The sequence below is a fragment of the Vicia villosa genome, linkage group LG3 (genome assembly GCF_029867415.1).
Source record: "Vicia villosa cultivar HV-30 ecotype Madison, WI linkage group LG3, Vvil1.0, whole genome shotgun sequence".
Lineage (NCBI taxonomy): Eukaryota > Viridiplantae > Streptophyta > Magnoliopsida > Fabales > Fabaceae > Vicia > Vicia villosa.
In genome coordinates, this window is record NC_081182.1 from 213,413,879 (window position 1) to 213,427,403 (window position 13,525).

At 31.6% G+C, this 13,525-nt stretch overlaps 1 protein-coding gene across 1 annotated transcript; it reads left to right on the forward strand.

Moving 5' to 3' along the window:
- The first annotated feature begins 2,380 nt into the window (after positions 1 to 2,380).
- On the forward strand, positions 2,381 to 2,890 carry LOC131659889 (uncharacterized mitochondrial protein AtMg00810-like). Its single transcript, XM_058929010.1, has one exon. It carries the CDS (start codon positions 2,381 to 2,383, stop codon positions 2,888 to 2,890), a length of 510 nt encoding a protein of 169 aa, XP_058784993.1.
- The last annotated feature ends 10,635 nt before the right edge of the window (positions 2,891 to 13,525 follow it).

Consider the following 13,525-nt stretch of genomic DNA (forward strand, 5'->3'; position numbering starts at 1 on the left):
ATCATTGGAAGTCTTAGGTAGTCCACTGATTGTACTAGATCCCACATTACATATGTCGTAGGATTGTTGTGCAGGTTTACTAGTAGACCGAGTAATGAGCATTGACAAGCTATTAATCGAGTCATGAGGTACCTTAAAAATACTGTGAATCTCGGTTTGCATTATCAGATATTTCCTGCTAAACTTGAAGGATATAGCGATGCAAATTGGAATACCTTATCAGATGATGCTAAAGCAACTACTGGCTATGTATTCAACATAGCTGACGGAGCTGTATCTTGGAAATCAAAGAAATAGACTATCCTGGTTTAGTCCACGATGGAGTCTAAGATAATAGAATTAGCAATTTCTAGTGAATAAGTAAGTTGGTTAAGATGCTTTCTAGTTGAGATCCCTTTATGGGAAAACCTATGTCAACTGTGTTGACCCACTGCGATAGTAACACAACTATTGCAAAAATTTGAGAGCCATTATTATAATAGTGAAAGACGTCAAATTAGAAGAAAGCACAACACAGTCAGAGAATGTATCTCTAAGAGAGCTGTAAGGGTGGATCATGCACGCATTGATGAAAATTTAGCACATCCTTTGACGAAAGGATTAGCTAGAGAGAAAGTCCAAAATACATCAAAAAGGATGAGACTAATGCTTATAGAGAAATGCGTTGCTCATAATAGTAACCCGACCTAAATGACTGGAGATCTCAAGAAATAGGTTCAATGGGTAATAACAAGTTGTGAGTAATATGAGGCGATCATGCTAATGTGAATAAGAGAAGTGTGAATCATGAAGCGATAAGAGAATGAGATAATAGAAACTCTTAATGAGATTTATACTTTGTATGGGGGAGTACCTAGGCTACATGAGTACTCTTGATAAACTCACCTATGTGATTGTGGAACTTAGGCCGGTTCCTATGAAATTTCGAGGCAAAATTCCTAGAGCCTTCACTAAATTGGGATACACGTGCAGGGCCATTAAAGCACGGGCTATTAGAATACACCTTAAGAAAAAGTTTTGTGCGGGTATTATGTATGAGATAGAGTTCAAAACATTTGTGTCACTCTTGTTGAATCGAAATCCTACTTGCTACGCAAAGGTTCAAGTTGTAGACACCTTTGTTTATGTACCATCTTATAAACGTTTGACGTTACTTCTAAAGAACTTTTTAAATTCAAGTGGGGGATTTTGGAACCATATGTCAATATTCCAATATAGAGATATGAATTGAAAAGGTTCCTTAAGTCAAGTCCCACATTGCATGTTAGTTGAAAAAACATCTTAGTCCCACATTGCTTAGATTAGAAATCTTGACTACTTTACTTCATTATATAAGGAAATCAATTGTTTCTTCTAAAACAAACCAAAACATCTTAGTCCCACATTGCTTAGATTATAAATCTAGACTACTTTACTTCATTATATAAGGAAATCAATTGTTTCTTCTAAAACAAACCAAAACTCATTATATTAAATTATGTGGGTGAAATTAAAATAAACCAAAACACAATTTTCAAGATAATTTTTTTTTAATTTAGTTCTTAACTTGTACTTCTAAGGCACAGGTTAGCATTGCCCTTATTACTTTATGAGAAAGTGAAATGATTTATGAATTTACACAAATGTTCTTCAATAATTACACTAGAAAGCAAAATTTAAAAAATTTATAAAAGAAAGAGAAATAAATATTAGATGATATATTAAGTAAAAGTCATTAATGATGTATTAAAATTGTTAAGTGATTTATAATTTATGACAAACATTTTTTACAAAATGACTGATAGTTAGAAAGGTTAAATAAGTTTTTGGTCCTTGTAAATATATCAGATTTCGTTTTTAGTCCTTCTAAACATTTCCTTTAAAGAATAGTCCTTCTAAAATTTTCCATCCACACTTTTGGTCCCTCCTGCTAACTTCCGTTAACAAAGCTGACGTGGCACTAACACATGGCAATGCCACCTGTCAAGTTGTTGACGTGGCATGCCATATGACTAAAGTCAACATAATACTTGAGCCCATAAAATTTCGTAGCTAATCCGTAGCTAAAATCGTAGCTAATTTCTAGCAAAATTTCTGGTTCTAAAAAAACAATATTTTCATATTAAAATTTGGGAGACCTCCTGGATTTGTGATACACGAGAAATCAAGGAAAGTAAACAAGTTACACAAAGCGCTTTATGGTCTTAAACATGCACATATGGCATGGAACAAGAAGATTGATTAATACTTAGTCGAATTGGAATTCATCAAATGCAAATCTGAGTGTGGTGTCTATGTTCATGTTATGACATAAGATATAACAATCATCTACTTATATGTCCATGACTTAATGGTAATTGGAAATAGTTTGGAGAACTAGTCGGAGTTCAAAGAGCCGATGATGAAGGAATTTGAAAAGTCGGATCTAGGAAAGTTTTCGTATTTCCTAGGCATGGAATTTCAAATTACGAAGCAAGGTACAATGTTGCATCAAAGAAGGTATGTCAAAGAGATACTCAAGAGATTCATGATGGATGATTCGAATCCTACATCCTCACCTATCGAACCAAATTTGAAATTGGAGAAGCATGAAAGTAATGACATATTCGATGTAACTTTGTTCAAACAAATTGTAGGATCTTTGAGGTATGTGTGCAATAAGAGACCCGATATAAGTTTCTCAATCAGATTGGTGAGCAGATACATGAGTGAACCAAAGGTGTCTCACAAGAAGGTTGTAAAAAGAATCCTGAGATACCTAAAAGAATCGATAAACTATGGAATTCTATTTCCACGAGATTCTGAAAGCAAAGAAGCTATTGTTACTTACTATTTAGATGATGATTGGAGTGAAGATAAGGAAGATCGGAGAAGCACAACTAGTTACTTCTTTCAAGTATTTGATGCTTAAATCTCATGGTGCTCTACTAAGCAACCTATGGTGGTATTATCATCGTGTAAGGCTCAATATATAGCAGAATCTTATGTTGCGTGTCAAGCAATTTGGACAAGATTTATGGTGGAAGATATGGATGTCGAAGTGAAGAAACCTCTGATGCTACAGATCGACAACAAGTCAGTCATTAATCTTGCAAAGAATCATGTTCTACATGGAATGAGTAAGCACATCGAAGCTAGATTTCACTTCTTAAGGGAGAATGTAAATTGAGGTGAACTTGAAGTGAGGAATTACTCAAGTGAAGCACACTTGGATGACATTTTCATCAAAGGATTGAAGATCGACAGATTTCTGAATTTGAGAAAGAAATTCGAAATATTTCAGATCAATTATGATTAGTTTGTGTTCGAAAACTTGGATTATAAGATGGTATTTTGAGATATACTCCAAGTTAGTTATTCAGTTAGAAATTTATGTACCTCAAGTCCAAGACAGGGGTGTTCGCGGTGCGGTTTGGGCAGTTTTGACAGAAAAAAATCATCCGAACCGTAAGAGAAAAAATCGTGCGGTTTGGTTTGGTTCGGTTGACTTTTAGAAAAAAATCGAACCAAACCAAACCAATGCGGTTTGGTTCTGTTTTTTACAAATTTTTTATTGAGCCATACATACACATATAGATGACAACATAACTTTGTATTTAGACATTCATACACTATCAAATAACAATAAAACTTGTCATATTTTGACAACAACTTTCCATTTAATATGTAAAAATTAAATTACACAAAAGTGGAATAATAAACATAAAATAATAGCATAAAACAATATAAAAATTACTATAATGAAACAAAAAAAATAGAAGAGACAAGAGATTGAATATGAAAAAGAAAAAATAAAAGAGTTGAGAGATTAGAGAAGAAGATGTGCGATAAAAACGAAACTGAAATAGAGATCATTTGCATAAAAATGAGAAGGTGAAAAAGAAAAAATATAAGAGAGTGGAGATTATAGAAGAAGAAGGAATATGTATGTGGCAAAGAAGGCACGATAATGCTATTAGAGATTTGAGAAGACCGGGACTGAAATCATATGTGTAAGGATGAGAAAATTGTTCGTAATCATAAGGGTATAATATGTTTAAGTTTGGGTTGAATGTGAGTTAAGTAAAAGTTAGGTTATAACATAATGCGGTTTGGTTCGGTTTACAAAATACAAAGCGCAAACCGAACCGAATCGTGCGGTTTTGTTAAAAGATGACCCAAACAAATTCGAACCAAATACGATTTTTCGCGGTTTTGATTTGGTTTAGTTTGATTTACAGGATTCAATTAGGTTGGTTTGATTTTGAACACCCCTAATCTAAGTCAATTAGAATGAAGTTACATACGGTCTATATACACTTATTTGTAATTCAATTTTTACAACTTTCAATAATATAATTTCTATCATTAAATCTTCTCATCCTCTCTCTTTCTCTTCCTTACTAAAAAAATACCTCACACAATAACATTTTTCTTACCCGAATCAGGGACGTAACAAAATTCCTATTGTGATTGTAGATTTTTTTTTACACTAACGATATAACCATGTAAAAGAAATTAAATCCTACAATTTTCATTCATTCCTCTAACATTGCCACACATAACGAGGCACAATATACAATTAGGTGTTGTATTATTAAGTAAGGGAATATAAATGGAAGATATTGATTGATCATATGATTATCAATTAGGTGAGATTGTGTGATTATAAATAATGGAGATTAAGATTCAAGAAATAAAATCAGAACCCTGATCAATAATAAAGGAACACGTCTATAAATAATTAAACCAGACTTTTACGTAACAATTTAATATTCAACTTTTGTTTTCAGCCAGAGATTCTGATGTGTGAGGAATTGAGATTCAGGAAATGGTATCTAATATTTGAATGATATGAGAAGTAATCATACTATGAAATGACATTTGATATTTGATTGTATATTTATGTCCACATACTCGTTAACAAACAGATTCTCAATTAGAGTTTGTTAATGTCCACCTAAATCATGTTTTTAGTTGATATAAAAAATATTCTTAGGCTCATATTTTAAATTATATATATATATATATATATATATATATATATATATATATATATATATATATATATATATATATGAGGAGGGTTATATTGACTCCAAGAGTAAGTTATAATAACTTACTCCACATCTTGACCATTAATTATTTTCAATCTAATGGTTAAAATTAATAAGGAATAGTTTTCTAATGGTCAAGATGTGGAATAAGTTATTATAACTTACTCTTGGAGTCAATATAACCCTCTCTCTCTCTCTCTCTCTATATATATATATATATATATATATATATATATATATATATATATATATATATATATATATATATATATATATATATATATATATATATATATATATATATATATATATATATATATATATGGGACGACTCAAGTGAGAACACTTGGTTATTATGAGAAATGAGAACAATAAATCACGGCCATTAAATTTTGATTTTGTTGATTTTAATGGACTGGATTGGTTTCTATTTGTATGATCCTTAGTATTTATTTTAAATCAACATAGAAAGAGAAACCAATCCAGTCCATTAAAATCAACAAAATCAAAATTTAATGGTCGTGATTCATTGTTCTCATTTCTCATAATAACAAAGTGTTCTCACTTGAGTCGTCCCATATATATATATATATACATTATATGAGAATGACATTTTTATGTGAGAACATAAATGAATCTGAACTATTAGATTTTAAAATAAATAGTAGAAATTATGAGTTTTTTTTCTCTTTGCTCCATCATTTATTTTAATAATGAAGCAAATAATATTGTGATTTCAAAACTATATATTACACATATTACAGGAGCAAATAAATAACCACCAAAATAAACCGGTATGACATTGCTTTTTCTATAATTTGGAAGGTTCAAGTTCCCTTAAAAGTTAGATTTTTTGGGTGGAGATGTTTTAAGGATAGGATTCCATCTAAAGAGAAGTTGTTGAATAGGGGCATTTTAAATTCTGTCAGTAAACCTGCTTGCGTGTTTTGCGATGGGGTGTTGGAATCTTCGAGTCACTTTCTTCTGAATTGTCGGGTGGTTGAATTGGTATGGAAGGATTTGACCGAATGGTTAGAATTGAAGTTCATTTCGGTGAATAACTTTAGAGAAAGTTTTTTGGTTTGGAGATCTCTTTGCTTTCAAACATCAAAAGATGTAGGGTGGGGAGTGTGTGACTAGCTACCCTTTGGAGTTTTTGTGGCTTTGTAGTAATGACATCATTTTCAAGAATAACGTTTGGAACGTTTCAGATGTGGTGTGCAGTTGTAAAGCTTTGGTTTGGAGATGGTCTTTCATAGGAAAAATTATACAATCCAAATGTAACTTTATGAGTTTAGCAAAAACCCTTTGCTTTACCTAAGATAGGTGTATTTGATTGTGTAATTTTTCTTTTCGTTTTGTGTTGCTCTTTTTCTGTATTGTTTTTGGAGTTTTGACTCCCTTCAATAGAATCTTGCTTTCAAAAAAAAAAAACACCAAAATAAATATATAAATATAACTAAAATACATTAATTCTTGAACTATATCATTGTAACTTGTTGTGATGATTTTTCATGAATTACATGACCTTTATTTTATAATGATTTGTACATAGAACGACTACATATAGTATTTCTAACAAAAGCCAATAATCCACATCATTTTTTATTCACTCTTACATCATTGTATGTATTCTCATGTTTCTCTCTTCTCCTTATTTTTCTTTTCTCTGATATTAGAGGAATTACTCATAATTCTCCACCTCCTTCATAATCTGAAAGAATTTAAATTTTGGATGAACACGTTTTGATATTCAGTTTCACGTTAATGACAATGATTTCTATGAACAAATTTTGTATTCAGTTTCACGATTATTTATTCATGTAATATCTAACATGGAATAAGATTTAGCAATTCCAAGCAATATTGGAACTGACTTCTTGACACAACCTTTGTTAACATGTCTGCATGATTATCTTTAGTATGAACCTTCATTAGAGAAATGTTACCTTCTTCCATGACATTGCGTAAGAAATGATATATGACATTGATATATTTAGTATGTGAATGTTGAACCCGATTCTTAGCAAAGTGAATCGCACTTTGGCTATGACAACTCTTATTCACACATTTTTTCTTAATCCCAAAATCATCTAGAATATCCCACAACTACAATGCTTTATTCACCCCTTCTGTTACTTCCATGTACTCGATCTCGAAATAACATTGATAGCCAACTAACTTGAGTACTATTTATATTAAACATATAATTAACCAACAATAGATCGCCCTCCATCTAAATCATCAGCATAATCAGAGTCAACAAAACCATTTAACTCATTTCACTGCTTCTCAATGTGCCTTTCTCAGATTTGCAAAGAATCTACTAACAACAGTAATTTCTTGTGAGATTGTTTACCAAAGAGCCTAAAATTTGGATCAAATGGAGTTACCATTGATTTATCATCTCTAATCTTAAACCTTTCAATAATGCCCTCAATGTAGCCATTCTAACTTAAGAATAATTTCTGATCTCTCTCTCTCTCTCTCTCTCTCTCTCTCTCTCTCTCTCTCACTTCTAATCTCCATACCTAGTATTTTCTTGGCAACATCCAAGTCTTTTGTCTCAAAATCTTTATCAAGTTGAAATTTTAACCTATCTATCACCACCTTGCTCTTCAAAGAAATAAACATGTCATCCCTGTACAATAGGAGATAAATAAAATCACCTCCTTGAATCTTCCAAATGCATACATGACAATCATAAACATTTCTGTTGCTTTCTCATAAAAGAGTAAAATCGCTTGTACCACTATCGAGGAGATTGCTAAAATCGATAAAGTGATTTCTATAAGTTACATACTTGACTCTCTTTTCCCTAAATCTTGTATCCCTCACGCTAATTGATGTATATAGATTTCCTTATACAAGTCACCATACAAAAATGTTGTTCTCACATCAAGTTGTTCTACCTTAAGATCACCATGAGCAACAAGACTTAATAACACCTGCATAGAATTAGTATGTCTTACCACCGAAGATAATATCTCATTGTAATCAACACCCTCTTTTGTGTAAATCTCTTAGGCATTAGCCTAGTCTTATACCTAATACTATCAGACTTGATATGATCTTATTTTCTTTATATATTCATTTACATATAATAGTTTATAATGAAGCACACCTTAATGCAACACGAAACCTATGTACGAATGACAGTTAAAACTACCTTCGGTAAGTACGACACCTCGTGCGGATGCCATTTGATGGATTCCAACAATTGGAAGGAACACAATATCTAACTTTAATAAGCGATCTCCCAACGAGTGTAGGATCCGATAGATGGAGTTTTGGATTGAACTTCATAATTGACCAATCTTATTGGACTCTTTAGTCGGTCTGAATGACAACTAAAATAGAGTTTGAATTAGGTCTAATTCTAAATTGTAATATTCAATATACAATATTTTTAAAAGGGGGAGAACGCATTTACTATAAACCAATTGATGGAAACATTTGATAGCAATAGTCTATAAAAATTTATATGGCCATCAATAATTTCCTAAGGACCACTTTCATTGTGACAACAAACTTTGTTCACATGCTTATGCGTGACATGACTAGCCTCTCAAACCTCTTCTCATTATGTTGCATGGCATTAACTTCGCATACAAAGAAGATGAGCAGACAAAGGTGGCCAATGCCATTAAAGACCATTTTCCATTTCAAATTGAAGGGACCTACCTTTTCGTTATTAAAGAGTTGCAATATCATATTTATACATATGAGCAATTGTTCATCTTTAATTAGCTGTCCCTACACACGTGTGCAGTGTGTGTTGGAAATACTCTTTTCTAATTATAAAACGCATAATTTACTACTAATATTTTTTAAAACTTTCCCAAATTTGTAATTTCAATGCAAAACTTTCTATATTTTCTAGATTTAATAGTACTTGAGAAGTGTAAAATTGTATTTTCCTCTTAAAATAATATTAGTTGTAGAAATAATTATAAAAAAATATATACTTTTTATAGATTATTTTTATTTATTAAACATCTGAGATCCTTCAAACACATCCCAAAGTTCAACTTAAAAGACATCATAAAATCCAATATTTTTAGAAAAATCACTAATCCAATCTCCTCTACGATTGCTGATAACTCCACCACAGACAATATGATTCTTAGAAATGGCTCCATTACTATTTATAGTAATCCACCTTCTTCAGTCGGATCCACCTATGTTGAGCGATTTTACTAGCTTGAGTGACCACATTCTGTTTTAATGTCATAACTAAAGGTGCGAGAAACACAAGAAAGAGAGGTTTGAATTGGGTTGCACAAAATATAATATTTTTGCAACTAAAAAATAGAGGTAACAAGTGAATAAAAATGGGGAACACAATTATTTGTAGCTCTTCAATTTTCATGGTGCTCGGATCCTTAGAATGTTCAATAGCTACAACAATGTATTCAAACTGAGGAGTAAGTGATCTCAGTACCATCTTAATAATCACTTGTTCTGAGAGCCTTTCTCCACAAGCTTTCATCTTATTAGTGATCAAAATCACTCTAGAGATGTACTCAAGTACCTTCTCATTGTTCTTCATGTTGAGATTCTCATACTCCTGTAGGCTCTAAAGTTTTACATTCTTCATTGATGAGTCACCGCCATAGCACCGTACCATTACGACGTCGTCGAATCATAGATCTTCTCAAACACATTCGCATCCACGATCTAATGGATGTAGAACAACACTTTTTATCCTTCTTCTTTGTTTCTCATTGCACGTTTCTTTGCGGTTTCGTTGTTTCCGCAGCAACTAGCGTGTAACCGTCGTAGACGAGATCAAGCAAATCTTGAGCGTCAAACAACACACGCATCTGAATCATCCACTGATTCCAATTATTTCCATCAAACACCGGAAGTTTCGTATTCAAATCACCGTTTCTATCGTTCATCTTCAATATTGTGCAAGAAATCACTCAGATCTCACCAAACACTCGTGTTTCCCGATCCCTCAAAATCAAGAAATGTGATTATGATACGATTCTAATTTTCAATTCACTATGAATTGAATGGATTCGAAATCAAAACAATCACATACCTCACATACACTCGTGTTTCCCTTATCGTGAATCTGAATCGGAGCTCTAGATACCAATTGTTGGTGCACAGCGGAATATGATGAGAAAAGATGAACAAGATGAAGATGGATGAAGAGAGAGAAAGTTTTAATTAACTTTCACTCAATTGAAAACGGTTACAAAAATTATTCTACTCTATTCTTACGCTATACCAATTAGAAAGTAAATGCACTATATATACAAATTCATATTGAGCCAAACTAACTAAAACCTAATTCAAAGTTCAAAACAAACTAATAGCAAACATACTCTGAATCTGCAATTATACTTCTACAAAAACATGACCAAATTTCATAAATAAAAAATATCTAGGCTTTTTTACAAGTCTATTTAGTTAAAAAGGCTAGGCTTTAGGCTCAAAAAAGACCTTTTAAGCCTATTAGATCAGCCTATTTAATTAAATATGAATAATTTTTTATTATCATGATGTTATGTTTTATACTTTAAATTAAAGGAAAATGCTAACTAGTGCCCTCAGGGCAATGATTAAGCATTCTAAAATAGTAAATTTATCTCGGTAATCTGCGCATTTAATGTCTCGAAAATTGAAATAATAAATTTTTCTATAAAATATTTTCTATTTTTGGAATGCTTAACCATTGCCCTGAGGACACTGGTTAGTAAGACCCTAAATTAAAATACATATATAAAACTTGGTTATCTTGAAGAGCTTGTGAAAATAAGATGAAAACACCAGATGAACATTGTCTTCATAACTTCTCTTAAACAAATAGTCTCACAAAACTTATACTAATAGGTAAGTTAAAATAAGTCAATGCAAACAAATTTTTAGTCTCTTGGTCTTTTAGTTAGTTTGTCTACTTAAATATTATTTTAATTGCTTATTTACATATGTTTAAAATAAATAGGCTTTTATGTAAGTTAACCGGCTAACCAGGCCTTCGAAAAGGTCAGACTCAGACATAAAAATAAGCCTACGACAAGCTATAAGCTAGACTTCAGCTTCAATTTTTTTGACAGGTCAAACTTAGACTTGACAAAGCCTAACTCGGCCCAACCTATTTCCACCCATACATCCAGCCTATTTCCACCCCTACATTCAATACAACTATATAATATTTTGTATTCAAACATTGCAATAGAGGTGGTTAGGACTAAATATCACAACCAAGTTAGACATATAATCTATGGAGTTTGAACATAAGAGAGGCTCTTATCTGTTTCTTAATCTCTGATCTATATCATATTTATATGGTACTAGTGCAGAGATTGATTATTTATATCATATTTATATGATACTAGTGCAGAGATTGATTATTCATATGATGATTACTCTTTATCTCATACTTTGGTCTTGTTGCATCACTATTCTGCATCAATTCCCTTTTGTGCAGCACGTTCTCATATATTAATCTATTGTCTCCAAAATATAAATTATAACATGTCATCGGTTATAAGCACAACTTACATAAACTATTATTTGGTGAAAAAAATAAAAATTATAAGAAAAACATGTCATTGACTATAAGAACGGCAAACATAAACTATTATTTGGTGAAAAAAAATTAATACTATATTAATTGTATGCCTAAGTTTATTCTGCATGTCAGTTACAAAATATGCTTTCCTTCGAAAGAGTGATTCAGGTGACATTGAAGTTGACATCAGAGATATTAGAATTCAGAAGCCATCATCGGATTAACCTCATTGTGAAGCAAATTTTTCGCTTACAAATGAGGAAGCCATCATCTAGGTCGTTACACAACAAATAGATGGGTTTGCGGTTCCTAGGAGGGAAACAATCAATGGGATTTTAGGATTCGAAAGAGATAACACAACAAATTCAGAAAAAAAGATTTTTTTTCTAAAGCTATTTGTCATTATTGTGACGATTAGGAACACATTAGACCTCTTTATCATATTAGAAATATCCAAGTTTTCAATGATATAATAACATGGATTCTTAAGTGTACCTCAACTAACCTCAAATGATCCAACTAAATTTGTATACCTAGTTCTATTTATTGTTTCTTTGTGCATGAGTGTCTAGGAATGTTTATGGATTCTCAATACAAGTGACAGGAGATGTATCCACTCATAGTTTTTCCCGTATTGTATTCTTTTTCGATATTGCTATTTGCTAACTTTACTTGTGTAGAAAGTTAAGTCCTAGATCATAATAATTAGTATGATTGTTTCATTCTCCTTTATCTTCATCTACTTGCATTTTATTTATTTTTTTTATTTAATTGTTTTTATTGCATCATAATCATTCAACTATTTTTCATATGCATCAAAACTATTTTTCATTTGCATCAAAATTATTTTGCATCAAAATAAAATTTTAGTTGCATTAAAATCTTTTTCATTAAATTCACCTTCCATTGAACGGTTTTTGCATTCAAAATTTAAAGCAAAGGATATTATTTTAGTTCAACTATATGTCGATGATATTATTTTTTGATTCTACTAACACTACTACGGAAAACACATACAATAATGATTGTGAAACATATATAATGACAGTAGCACGTCCGTTGTTAGGTAGTGTGTGATCAATGACGAATCCAGAAACTTTGAATTGGGTCAAAATTATGCCTTACCAGTGTTTACGGTGATTTCCGGTAAACAACCGCTAGTCTTCCAAACTATAATAAATATGATTTGGTTACTCGCAGGATCGACTAGATTGATCCTAGGACACATAGTCAAGAAGATTGTTATCAACGTTCATTCGAACCATATTCATTATTTGTCTTCTTCAATAAGAGTTGTTCGATTAAAGAACAAATAGTCTTGACAATCACTTTGTTACATATAAATGTGACTTCAACGAAAAGATAAGTAACATAACATGGAAAATTAAAAGGACTATTGAAACGTAAAGAATTTTAAACTGCAGAAATGTAAAAGACTTTGAAAGTAAATAACATGAAAGGTAATTCGAAAGTAAATGACATTAAAGTAAAGATACAGAAACGTAAATGACAAGAAGTAAACGAAATGCAGTAATTCTGGAAGATATTTAAAAACAAAGGATAATACACACGTATTAAAATGGTGGTGTCATACGTACATTTTCTCAGCGAACTCTTTCTCTTAACGCTTGATACTTGAGTAAATATGTGAGTGATTTGTACAAAATGAACACACAGAATCCTAACATTAAGACTCCTATTTATACTAGTTTCGACCTTAACGGTCCTATACTAATCTGCTGCCACGTTTCTCATAAAAACTCCTAGCGATGCCATCTGTTACTTGGACAGTTACGAAACCGTCTTCGAATTTCAAATCTTCCCGCCCGAGTCTGTCTTCGATACGTGGCAGTGTATTAAACAAACACTACTAAAAAACACGCTAAGTAGTAATACTTGAATATATTTACAAATTTGTCTAAGTCCCCGAAGACACATACTTTTCGCTAGCTTTTAGTATTCATTATCTTCATAGTGAACT

Bases quoted from the DNA above. Each gene is read 5' to 3' on its own strand.
- LOC131659889 (XM_058929010.1), top strand. From the start codon at position 2,381: ATGAAGGAATTTGAAAAGTCGGATCTAGGAAAGTTTTCGTATTTCCTA.